Source organism: Carcharodon carcharias, chromosome 18 (genome assembly GCF_017639515.1).
Source record: "Carcharodon carcharias isolate sCarCar2 chromosome 18, sCarCar2.pri, whole genome shotgun sequence".
Classification (NCBI taxonomy): domain Eukaryota; kingdom Metazoa; phylum Chordata; class Chondrichthyes; order Lamniformes; family Lamnidae; genus Carcharodon; species Carcharodon carcharias.
This window is the reverse complement of record NC_054484.1, coordinates 67,705,224-67,716,897: the sequence shown is the minus strand read 5'-3', so window position 1 is coordinate 67,716,897 and position 11,674 is coordinate 67,705,224. Positions and strand designations below refer to the sequence as shown.

At 37.4% G+C, this 11,674-nt stretch overlaps 1 protein-coding gene across 1 annotated transcript in view; it reads right to left on the bottom strand.

Moving 5' to 3' along the window:
* Positions 1 to 7,354: 7,354 nt before the first annotated feature.
* The window catches only part of epha6 (eph receptor A6), a 701,323-nt gene continuing 697,003 nt past the window's right edge, over positions 7,355 to 11,674 (bottom strand). Inside the window, exons 14-15 of the mRNA XM_041210989.1 lie at positions 11,010 to 11,159; positions 7,355 to 7,533 (exon numbers count right to left, since the gene is read on the bottom strand). Coding sequence (XP_041066923.1) covers positions 7,419 to 7,533; positions 11,010 to 11,159 — 265 coding nt within the window. The 3' untranslated portion in view covers positions 7,355 to 7,418. The remainder of the gene's footprint in view (positions 7,534 to 11,009; positions 11,160 to 11,674) is intronic.

The window sequence follows — 11,674 nt, the reverse complement described above, 5'->3', positions numbered from 1 at the left end:
TTTCATTGACATCACCGTCAGAGATATTTCACTGTGACATTTACTTTTACAAGTAAAATACTTATCACTGAGAAGGCTCCTGCTCACTTGCAAGTTAAGGTGGAGGATTTCAGTGATGCAAGGAAACTACAAGGAGCATTGGGGTAAGTCTTTTACAGAGAAGTGATTTCACTCTATTATGTAAACTGCTTTCACTGAATCAGTGGACGGATGAACAAAGTATATGTTGGGTTTATATTGATTGTACAGAAAGTGGATTTGTATAGAATATGTTATTCCCTGATTTGGGATAGTTAATGATTCTACCTAAGTCCTGAAATCCCTTGCTAGATGCAATTATCTTTTTGCTGGTACATAGATGTGGACTGATTGAATCTGTAGGTATCAACTCAATCTGCAAAAGATTGTTGGAAAACATTTTAATATGTGCTGAAAATGGGCTTTCAATTTATGGTAATAATATCCATTAATTGTGAAGTACAGTTGAAACTGTATTCATTTCATATCCTTCTGATTACCATGAAAGGCATAATGCAATATTTTAATGGAAACAGGTAATCAAATTTTACCTCCCCATAGAAACAGACCAGTTGTTCAAAAGGAGCTTTTGATAAATGGTAGCTTGAGTGTATGCTGAGAAAAATTTACAAAACACAGTACAAGAAATATTGTCATTAAGGACGTAAGCTTTTTTTTGCTAAGAGTCAATGTCGTAAGTTCACAAGTAATAATTACAATGCATCAAATGCAAATGAGAAGCATAGGCAGCTGTTTAATTTGCTAATAAATAGTTTAATAAATGAGCTATTTTAGTCAGTAACACTTTTAATGCTTCATTAAGAAATAATAGAAAAATAAAATACAGCAATAAGTAACTTGTACTTTGTACAAAATCTCTTTACATCATTGCTCAGCAGATATTTGCCATACAGCATATTCTGTGTGAATAAATGTCCTAGATTCAGACACCACAATTCTATCTGTCCACTCCCAGCTTTAGAGAGCTGAAACTCTAATTACTATTAACTCTAGGCATGCTGGTACATTATTGAAATTTTACATTAACTGATATTTGTTTAATGAATAACTGCAGTTGGTCCACAGATTGTTTTGTTTTGTTTAATATTTTGAACAGGTTTCTGTGTTGCTAGAGATCAACTGACAATTTTACAAATCACAGAAGGCTGACAAATATTTGTACAACATTAGCATTAGATACTGGTTGCAGGTGAGGGCCGGCTGTAAATTGTTGCTCCAAAGGTTGCAGAAGTGACTGAGTAGGTAGTAAAATGTCAGAAGATTGGACATTTAGGATCACTTCTGTAGCCAGCACAGAAAAGCCTGAAAACCTCAGTCAAAAATTACTGTACCATTGGACTTAGCTAACCTGAAGAATAAATAAAAAGGAAACAGTTCAATTGTTTTGGTAAGCAAGTTGTTTATAGCCTTTCCTTAGTTCTGAGGGTAGGGAATTGCCTCTGTTCTTATTCACTAACATTATTGACAGTATACTATTGATTACTTACATCAATTGGTGGATACTAATGAAAAGTATGTAGAAATATTTCATATATTTAAAAAAAAATCCTATTAATTTTTAGTTACTTTCTATCTGCTGTTCAGGCTTTTGACAATCATAAATCATTTTCTCTTGAGACAGCGAGCAGCCAATTTACTCTCAAGCTTCTGTCAATGGTACTTTGAAGCTGAGCAATCCTGGTGTATAATAAGCATGACCTGGAGACACTCATCTTCCAATTTTCTTCTGGGAATTTTTTTCCTGGGAACCACCTCCCAGGTTAAAACTGGGAGCTTAAATTGCAGGAATTATGGAGATTAAACCAAATATCTTACCAATATGTAGAATCATTTCAGCCAATCACTATGGCCCAAGGATACGACAAAGAGCAATCCACTTTGCCATAACATTGGTATTCTGGTAAGATCGCAAGAAAAATTCTTTGTAAAGTCAACAAAAATTGCATTCCTTCTAACAGATCCTTTATATATCCATAAGAAACAATTAAAGAGAAAACTGAATTTTGCCTCTTTTAATGAGGTAACTGATCTACCTTACTTTTCTTTCAACATTTTTATGGCTGTAGTTTATGTTGATGCATTTAAGCAAGCATTCAGGTGAATAAGGAATATGTAACAATCTTAATTTTCTGAATTGTTTTAATCTTAAGACCAAAATATTAGCTTTTGAGGATTTGAGGATTGCTATAAATATAACTAATTTGTTTACTTCTTACTGAAAAATTCAATACAAATGAGCTAGGTAAAAACAATAGAATCACAAGAACAAAAAAGCAAAATACTGCAGATGCTGGAAATCTGAAATAAAAACAGAAAATGCTGGAAAAACTCAGCAGGTCTGACAGCATCTGTGGAGAGAGAACATTTTGATGGACTCGAAATATTAACTCTGTTTCTCTCGCCACAGATGCTGTCAGACCTGCTGAGTTTTTCTAGCATTTTCTGTTTTAGTATCGCAAGAGCTGTTGTTGAATAGAAAGTCTGCATTAGTATGCAATACAATGAAATCTGTTAGAAATAATCATCTTTCAGTATAATGTCAAGTGGTTCAATTTCAAAAGGGAATTGAATAAATGCCCGAATGGGAAAGCGTTGTAGATATTGGAAAAGTGCAGGGAAGTGGGATTAATTGGATAGTTCATTTAAAGAGCTGGCACAGGCAGGATGGGCTGAATGGCCTCCTTCTGCATTGCATGATTCTATGATAGAGGCTACGTTTGATTTACATTGTTGTTGCTGACAGAGGACCAAGAGTGTGTTGAAAGTTGAATCAGGTACTTCTGCTACCACTAGCAGCAGGGCAAACCACTTCACCTTTCTTGCTGATGTCAACAGATGCAGACTAACAGTGCAATCACCCCTGCCAACTGACATGTTTTTCTGACTATGCCTGGCTTGAAAGTTCAATCTGGGCAAACCAGAAATCCAGCTTTCACATAAATGGTTCTGCACAGATCTTCCTGAACCCAAGGAAATCCACAACCAGAAATAAAAATTGCAATTAGTTTATCAGTTACAACTAGTGCTCTGAAATCTGCCTTGTAATGTAATTGGCGAGTATTCACGTCAATGACTGCCAAGACTAAAAAAAAATTGATGAGTCTCAGTATAGTATAAATACAGCAAACCTCAAGGATTCATTGGTAGCATTGTGTTCATATGGCCAACATAGACAGATGATCTTCCTAAACTTGTCTTAACCAAAGATGCCTATTTATTAAATTCGCTCATAAAGGTGAATTTCTTTGCATTTAATGTCTGAAACTGCTTACTGAATGTAAATTTTTAGCTTTAAGTTAAAACAGTCAATCAATATTAATTTGTGGGAGCTCCAGTGTGTTTACAAGTGAAGAGTCTGTTTGCTTGCTCAATCAGAAAAGCACATATACTGAACCATATAAACCAAGAAGGCTCAGGTTTAGATCTTGGTCTGTACTGGATTAGCTGATCCCAGGCACAGTGGGTGTGCTACAATTGACCTAAGTACCACACTTTGCTGTGGATGGGGAAAATACATCAATCAGGGTTCCTGCTCTTGATCACCTTTCAGTGACCCCTCATGAGAAATGTGCACATAAGCCTATTGGGTGAAGACAGAAGCATGTCCAGTCTCACAGGATTGAGCATCAGGCCTATACTCTGTTCAGGCTTGTACAATGCCACTAGTATGAAATACTGGAAAGCTGATGATGCTCATGAAACTACCACAATAAAAGGCTTTGCCTTCAGGAGAAGAGAGGATAAAACTGGAAAATAAGTACACAACGGTCTGATACTAGTAGAAAGACTGCTTTAACAAAAATGACGGGTAAAGCCAATTGTTCTAAAAACACTAATAAGATTGAAAATTTGCTGGTTCCAGTTTGAATGAAGCACTTGTATTAGGCTAGCAGAAAATACTCTTAATAGATGGTGAAAGATTGCATTTTCTCTATGTTAATACTTTAAAGAACTTATAGCACTGAAAGAGAAGTGTTTCAAAGACTGAGTTAAAAAGTCAGCACCCTAATGACAAACGTAATTTCTGTGTTTAAAGAGGAAGCAAAAGAAATACCGAATCCAGAGGGTAAAAAGAATTACTTCTGGATCAACGATTTACACCTGCCAGTTTTCAAAAGTCAGAGGGACTATCAAAAGTCAGCAATATTGTTCTTGACAAGATTAATCAAACCGGGCCAAGGATATAATTGTCTAACCAAGGACATGGAAGTGCTGTGAAATTTACAGGAGGAAGGAGATTTACAATGGTGTGTAATGCCATAGTAAAGCAAAGCCACTAGCAGCGAAACAAATTCTCAAGTGTATGAGAGGAAGAACTTTAAAAATCGACATGAAGTGAATTTTAAATCATAACTGTTACATGTATTTGGTTGATACAGGTTAAATGCTGAGATGCTGCCAAGATGGACTGTTTAATGGGAGAATGTGACAGCATGGGAGTGAATGTTACTTGTACCATATGTAATAAGTTAGTTGTTAATGTGTATAAAATTTTTTAAGTTATATTTTGAACAATGCTTATGAAATTTTATCACAATGGTGATGATTTTTCATTCTTTGGGGAGAGGTGTTACAATTGAGTTTATAAGATTGTTATGTTTTGGGAGTGCATCTACAATTTAAGGTAAAATGAAAGGGGTCATGTGACCTGTTCTGAAGTCTGCCTGAAAGCAAGCCTGGGTGGTTTAATAGTTAGAGATTAAAGATTGTTTTACAGGGAAGGAGGTGCAAGGTGACAATAGAGACAATGGCAGCAGCCTGTGTGCTAACAGTGGATAGACTGGGAGTTTCCAAAGTGATAACGGTTGTGCTTTAAACTATCTATTTAGTCCCAAGATGAAAGAGTGTTGTAAAGAGAGTTAAAAATACATTTCTACCTGGATACAAGGCCATGTGATTACAGTTGACATGGAAATGGGCTGTGAGAGGGAAAGGGTTTCTAAAGACATCCCTGAAAATTCAGACACAATTAGTCTGCTAGGATCTGGGAGAAGGAGAGCAGGCATAGGCAGCAAGATGCTGCGGTTTACCATGCAGGAATGCAGATGGGAGCTTGTGCTTGGATTGGGAAGACCAAATTCGTGAGGAGTTAAAACAGGCTAGAAGATTCACCTAGATTGTGCTAGAGGAAAAATCTTTGGGGAAAAACCACACTGTGAAAGACAGTTCTGAGATTAAAAGTTCCTAAACTGAGAAAGGAAAAGTACCCTCAGAAGCCAAGAATCAATTTGGACTGGTTCTGGGAAAACTGAATGTTGACTTAACAGAGAGTGTAACGTATACCTGATGTTGGGTTTTTCAGTGGTGTTAAACATTCTGTTCTGTAGTTTAAAATATAAGTTGCCCGCAAAAATAGCGTTTAGTCAAATAGTGATTTTAGCTTGTTACAGTAAATGTCTTAAAATGTGAAATCGTGTCATGTCAACCATTCAGCTATTAACTGGAAGTTTAATTTCATTTTTTTTTAAGTTATCAGTCTCTATGGGAATTGCACCAAATTTCTTACTGAGCAAGTCCTCCACCAGTAGGTGTGTACAGACATTTGTTGAATATTTATTTTCATCGTTTTTTGACAGTTATCAAAATTCCTTGCCTGTGCCATGCTTTTCTAATGAGATTGTCCTTCACCAATTCACACCTTGTGTCTCTGCACTGTTCCATCCAGTGAGTGGGCTGAGTATAAACTGATGAAATTCGCCAGATTATAGTTTAATTTGAGTTGACTGCCATTTTGCAAACTGAACACTCCAAGTGATGAAGCTACCAGCTAGAGAAATAAAATAAAACAAACCAGCCCTCAAAATTTTATAGTGGGAACTTTGAACTTGAAGCGGGATTTGGCTGGATGAGGGAAAGGGTGAGCGCCAAACCATTCTCCCCTGCTTGGACATTGTTACTTTGTTACTGCAAAACCATTTTATCTCCTGGGCCTCATCTGAATGCTACCATAGAAGTTCAAGGCCCCCAGCTGTGGCTAAGGCAAGTTCATTGGCAAGGAAGTTAGTTGTGGAGAGTGGGTTTTGGGAGGGTCTCATGACAAGGAAGGAGGAAACCTGAGACAGGAGAGGTTTAAACTTTCTCAACGGGGCTCAGAGAAGCATCTATGTGAGTATGGCCTCACAGAGAAAACAAAAGTAACTTACATGCTTGGACTTCTTCTGGTCCCGGATCCTCTGCCCATTGTAATCACAATGGGAAATGGAAGGGAAAGCCAGAGAGGTTTCCCTGCTCAGGCCAGAGTTGAACTTGAAGTTGGGTCCTGGTGATGCTATTGGACCCCAATCTGCATGTTAAAAGATGAATCCTGTTGGCTTCATGCAGGGACCCTTGCCATCTGCTCGGAAGAAAAGTTAGAAATCGAAGGTGGTGTAATCAAGGTGGGATGTCTGCGGGTTAAGTCACCAGTCTGATTTTAACTGACCACCCCGGGAAAGATTAAAATCACACCTTAGAACTTTTCCAGAGGATTCATGTAATAAAGCATAATTTTGGAAGTCTAAACTATAATTGATTTAAAGATTATGGTGAGCTGAGGGTGGCAACAGTTATATTTGTAGGCACAATCTCTGAAGTCTGAAAACTGATTGCAGATTAAGGCCTGATGAAAACTTACTTACACTGAAAGACATTAGACCGGTGATGGCATTAAACTGGTAATTATAAATTATTTTCTTCTGTAAAAATACACCTAGACACATCATAAGATTTGTTCTCAAACAAGAAATGAAATGAATAATGCAATGCCCGCATCTGTTCCCATGAGTTAAATTGTAAGATCTTTTAATTGTGTAAGCCAGTTCTAGACTCAACATTTTCAAATTCAGTTGATCTCTAGTTTATCCATATACCAGCATACCAAGAATTAATTTTCAAAAACGAAAAGAAAAAACAAAAACCTTTCAAATCTGCACAGAATAAATTACAAAAAGAACATAGTAAAGTCAACCTTCTGATTGCACATTTGATATTAGCAGCTAAACAGTCACAAACATGGAAAAGAGATTACTTCTCAACCTATAACTCTAAAGGTATCAATACTGTTGCAGCCACGTGGCTATTAGAATATTACCATAAGAGGTATCCATCTACACATGAACTCTTCTTTAAATAACAATGGGGAAATTGGCAATTAGTGTGTGTTAGACCACTTCATTAGCAATAGATTGTTAGCTCTACGGGTAATTAGTTTGTAAAGTTTTAACTAAAGGATGGAAACTTGTAGAGGATTAAGATTCATGTTGAAAACTTGTCCAAATGAGGGAAATGCCAACTATCAATGTCTGATGATATTTTCAAATAGACAAAGCTAGGCATTGTAGTTATAAAATGTCCTCTGACTGAAATTGCTGAGATACAACTAAATAGCATTTATAGAGCATTCACACATGAAATCCTTTCTCCTGTATGTGGAACATGTGCAGTCTCAAAGTCTGTATACTGCTCACTATTCGTCTCTGATGTCCTATTAACGTGACCCCAATTCTTCTCACGTCACTAGAACAAAACAAAGTAAAACTGATGTGATCTCATGGTATGCTAAAGGTTTGAAGTTCATATTAAAATGTACCATCAACTGTGATCAAGAAGGTACCCTTCTTGTGTCGTAGTCAGGAGTCAACTACCGATTGAGGAAAATAGGAATGAGTTCAAGTGGTTTAACTCAATGTTTTATATTTGAACAACTTGGAATAAAGAAAACCTATGACATGGATAAAGAAAATAGAAATGACACTACAGTTATTACTTTTCCATGTTTCTGCACGTACTAGCATCCAAGATTAAAGCACAGGAGGCTAATATTGAACATTAGTGACAAAATCATATAACCTGTGAGCATGTTAAAAATTGCCAACTAATTTTATGGCAATTGGACACTTTGAGAACTAATCCACATTTTGCTGCTTGATTTGTCATCTCTGACCTCTCCCTGCTTATCAGCCTCAAATTTCCATCCCCTGCACTCCATGTATTTTAAACTCACCCTCCATATAGGGAAAGGTAGAGATAGAGGTAGAGAATGGGTAGAGATACTTAAAGTTTGAAGCAAATGAGAAGGGGAATGGAAGGCATTCATATAGCAGGGGGTTGTTGGGGTGTATTAAGTTAAGGCAGTGAAATGACAAGAAGCATCTCCAAGGCATAGAGTATGGCGAATTCAGAAATGGGTGGGGATGTCATCTATCTGATCAAGCCCATATTATTTTATAAATATTAATTTTTAAAAGCAATATTTGCTTATGGTTGCTCATTTTCAAAAAGCAATTAAACTCCCTAATGATTTTTCATAGAAAAATGGAAAAAGGGGAAGAGAACCCTAGAGCAAACTCAAGATCATTTGTTCTTTTCTAATTATTTACTTTGAGATTTCCAAATACCAGAATGCTGACAACACAATGAATAGTAATCTATATTAAACTGGGTGGCAATGCTAGCCAAATCTTACACTGGATATAGACAGATCAGTGGATCAAGAGTAATCTCCAGTAATGCCCAAACACATTTATAACAGCTTCAGATAATAGTCTAGACCAGCTAACATTTGCATTGTTTCCACCATGGTCAGTAATTAGTTGCATGGAACTCTAGCTATGAAGCAACAAATTGTAGGGTAAAGCTTGTTGGACCAGTTGATCATTTGCTGCCCATCAATTTTGTATGTTTGATTTCATTACAGGGACAGAAAGACGCTGTACAGAGATATAGACGGGTTAAGTAAATGGGCAGCAAGGTGGCAGGTGGAGTATAATGTGCAGAAGCATGAGGTTATTCAATTTGATAGAAACAACAGAAAAGCAGAATATCTTTTAAAAGGTGAGAAACTTGTAAATGTTGGTATTTAGAGGGACTTGTACAAGGAACACAGAAGGTTAGCACACGGGTACAGCAAGCAATTAGATTGGATTGGAAATATTGGAGAAGATAAAAATCTTGCTACGATTATATGGGGTGTTGGTGAGAGCACATCTGAAGCACACAGTGCACAGTTTTTGTCTCCATATTTAAGGAAGGATAAACTTGCAATGGGAGGTGGTACAGCGAAGGTTCACTTGATTGGTTCCTGGGATGTGAGCATTGTCCTAAGATGAAAGGCTGATGAAATTGTGCCCAAATTATCTGGAGTTCAAAAGAATAAGAGGTAAGTGCATTGGACCATATAACATCATGACAGGGCAGATACTGAGAGGTTGTTTCCCTGACTGAGGAATCTAGAACATGAGCACAGTCTCAGAATAAGGGGCTGATCTTTTAGGATGGAAATGAGCAGAAATTTCTTCACTCAGAGGGCTGTGCATCTTTGGAAATCTCTACCCCTGAGGGCTATGGATGCTCCATCATTAAATGTATTTAGGGCTGAGAGGCCGGCTTTTGGTCTCTCAGGGAATCAAGGAATATGGGAAGCAGGCAGGGGAAAGTGGGGTTGAAGCCAATGATCAGCCAGATCTGGAGCAGTGGAAGTAGTGTGTTAGAGGGTGATGCTAAGATATAATGTCAGATTCTGGTAGATGAGAAGACCAATAATGGGATATCAATATTGGTATGAATGGGAGAGAAAGGAATTGTGTCAAACTCTGTTAAAGACCTAGAAACATTCAACACAATGACAGATGATTCTCCAAAGCAATCAAGAACAGTGTTGTAAGTGTATATAACATAGGCATAATCACCCATAGGACAGTGTCAAAATCATTCTGATGATCATGATTAGGGCAGAATTTTCAAGGTAATTGAAAATTTGAGAATTAACAATATCTTCATTAAGATAGGAAAATACTGATGAAAGGGCAATGAATTGATGGTTTGAGGTATTGTTGGGGAGGAGGTGTTGGGGAAGTGATGCAGGCGGTAATGCCATGAACACATGCTTATTTTAAAATAGGAAATGTGCACTGGAAAAAAGAGAGTTGAGACAGGAGACAGAGAGACCTGGTGGAGCACCTCTGGAGGATGAAGAAGATACTATTAGAACCAACAAATCTGTCAGAGAAAGTACATGATAATGGTAGAATAGGATGGAGCAAAAGAGAGAGATCCATAACTTAGCTAAATTTACTAAGTTACATTGGAGGAAAAGGGTCCCATCAGGTGGAGTGGAAGTAAAGAGGAATCACACATTACAAATCACATTTTAGCAAGTGACTATAAAGAATTGGAACACTGTAGATTTGTGTTGATCATTTGGGGGTCGACAACATGATGGCTAGTGCCTGCTATGTCGATATGCCATGGATATTGGTTACTCATATTGGCTATCATGAAGAACTAAAGCTTAACATGCACCTGATGTAGCAAATACAACTCATCAGCAGACTAGGGAAGAATATTGGAAACATGCACACAAAACAGGTTAAGAATGATTAAGTTTCTACAATTCATTTTAAATTAGGAGTCTCCCCAAAATTTGACTGGCATTCTTGAGTGGTGCTCCAGATGCAAACTGCTTGTTTAGAAAAGGGAGGCATTGAGAGAGTAAAAGTACTCCAGGCTGGCACTTCCTTGGGCTACCCTTACTTGCTGCTAGTGCTTTTTTAAAATCCTCCTATAATCAAATCAGGCAAGGGGAACTTAAGACCCCAGTAGCTGACTAATGCAAAAAATATTATTGTGACATTGTACAGGAAACCAGTGGCTTTTCGTATATTTCAGATATTTCCAACTGAGCCCCTTGATGACCTCAACACGCCATGCATTATATGCCTACAGCACTGCTAGATTATTGAAAAGTATTGAAATAAGCTGACCTCGCATTATTGGTCAGTTGATACTGTTGGCTGCACTACACTGTTGGATGCAGGCTTGCATCAGGAATAGTGGTCCTGGCTCAATTTAGCAGTTCCTACTATTTAACGGTGCAAATCATATGCATGCCTTAGTGTAAGATCACGTACCAACAAATGCAAATGCTACCCAGGCTCAGGGAAATGAGCTTTGATCACTCACAATAAAATTTAATGATATCATATTCCACTTACTCAATACTCATCCTTGTGACGGAGTCCAGAGTTGTGAGACCGGCAGCCATGAAATTGTTCTTGTACTGTTCCATTTTGATTGAGTCCAGCCAATCATTTACTGAGACAAACAAAGAGAATTCTGGGAGTTCACCAGGCGATTCTGGTAATCTGCATAAAAAACCCCAAAATTATCTGCATTCATTGTATACAGAATAAAAATGTGCTCCTTCTCTTACATTATTTGAATCCTGACCAAAAGGTTTCATTGTTATATCAGAGGAAAATTAAATTCAGTTTAATCCAGAACAGCAGCAACAAAGCAAATGTGAACACTTTATGATATGTGTATTTTATAGCCACAGTTAATCACCTGAACACAAAAGGTTGGCCAGATTATTCTCATTTGCTTACACCAGCAATCAGTCAATTACCAAGACTTGAATGCTTATTGAGAAATATTTGGAATGAATACAGAGGAAAACAGCAGCCTGAAACATTAAAAAAGTTGTGACAGGGAATAGGGCTCACTCAAGCATAGGTAAGTAATCCACAGTGTGAAGAGATATCCAAGAAATTATTTCCCCTGTACAAAGCACATAAAAAGCATAAAAATGAACCAATTGTGGCAGCCATGACCCTGTTGGTAGCACCCTCGCCTCTAAGTTAGAAGGTTCTAGGTTCGA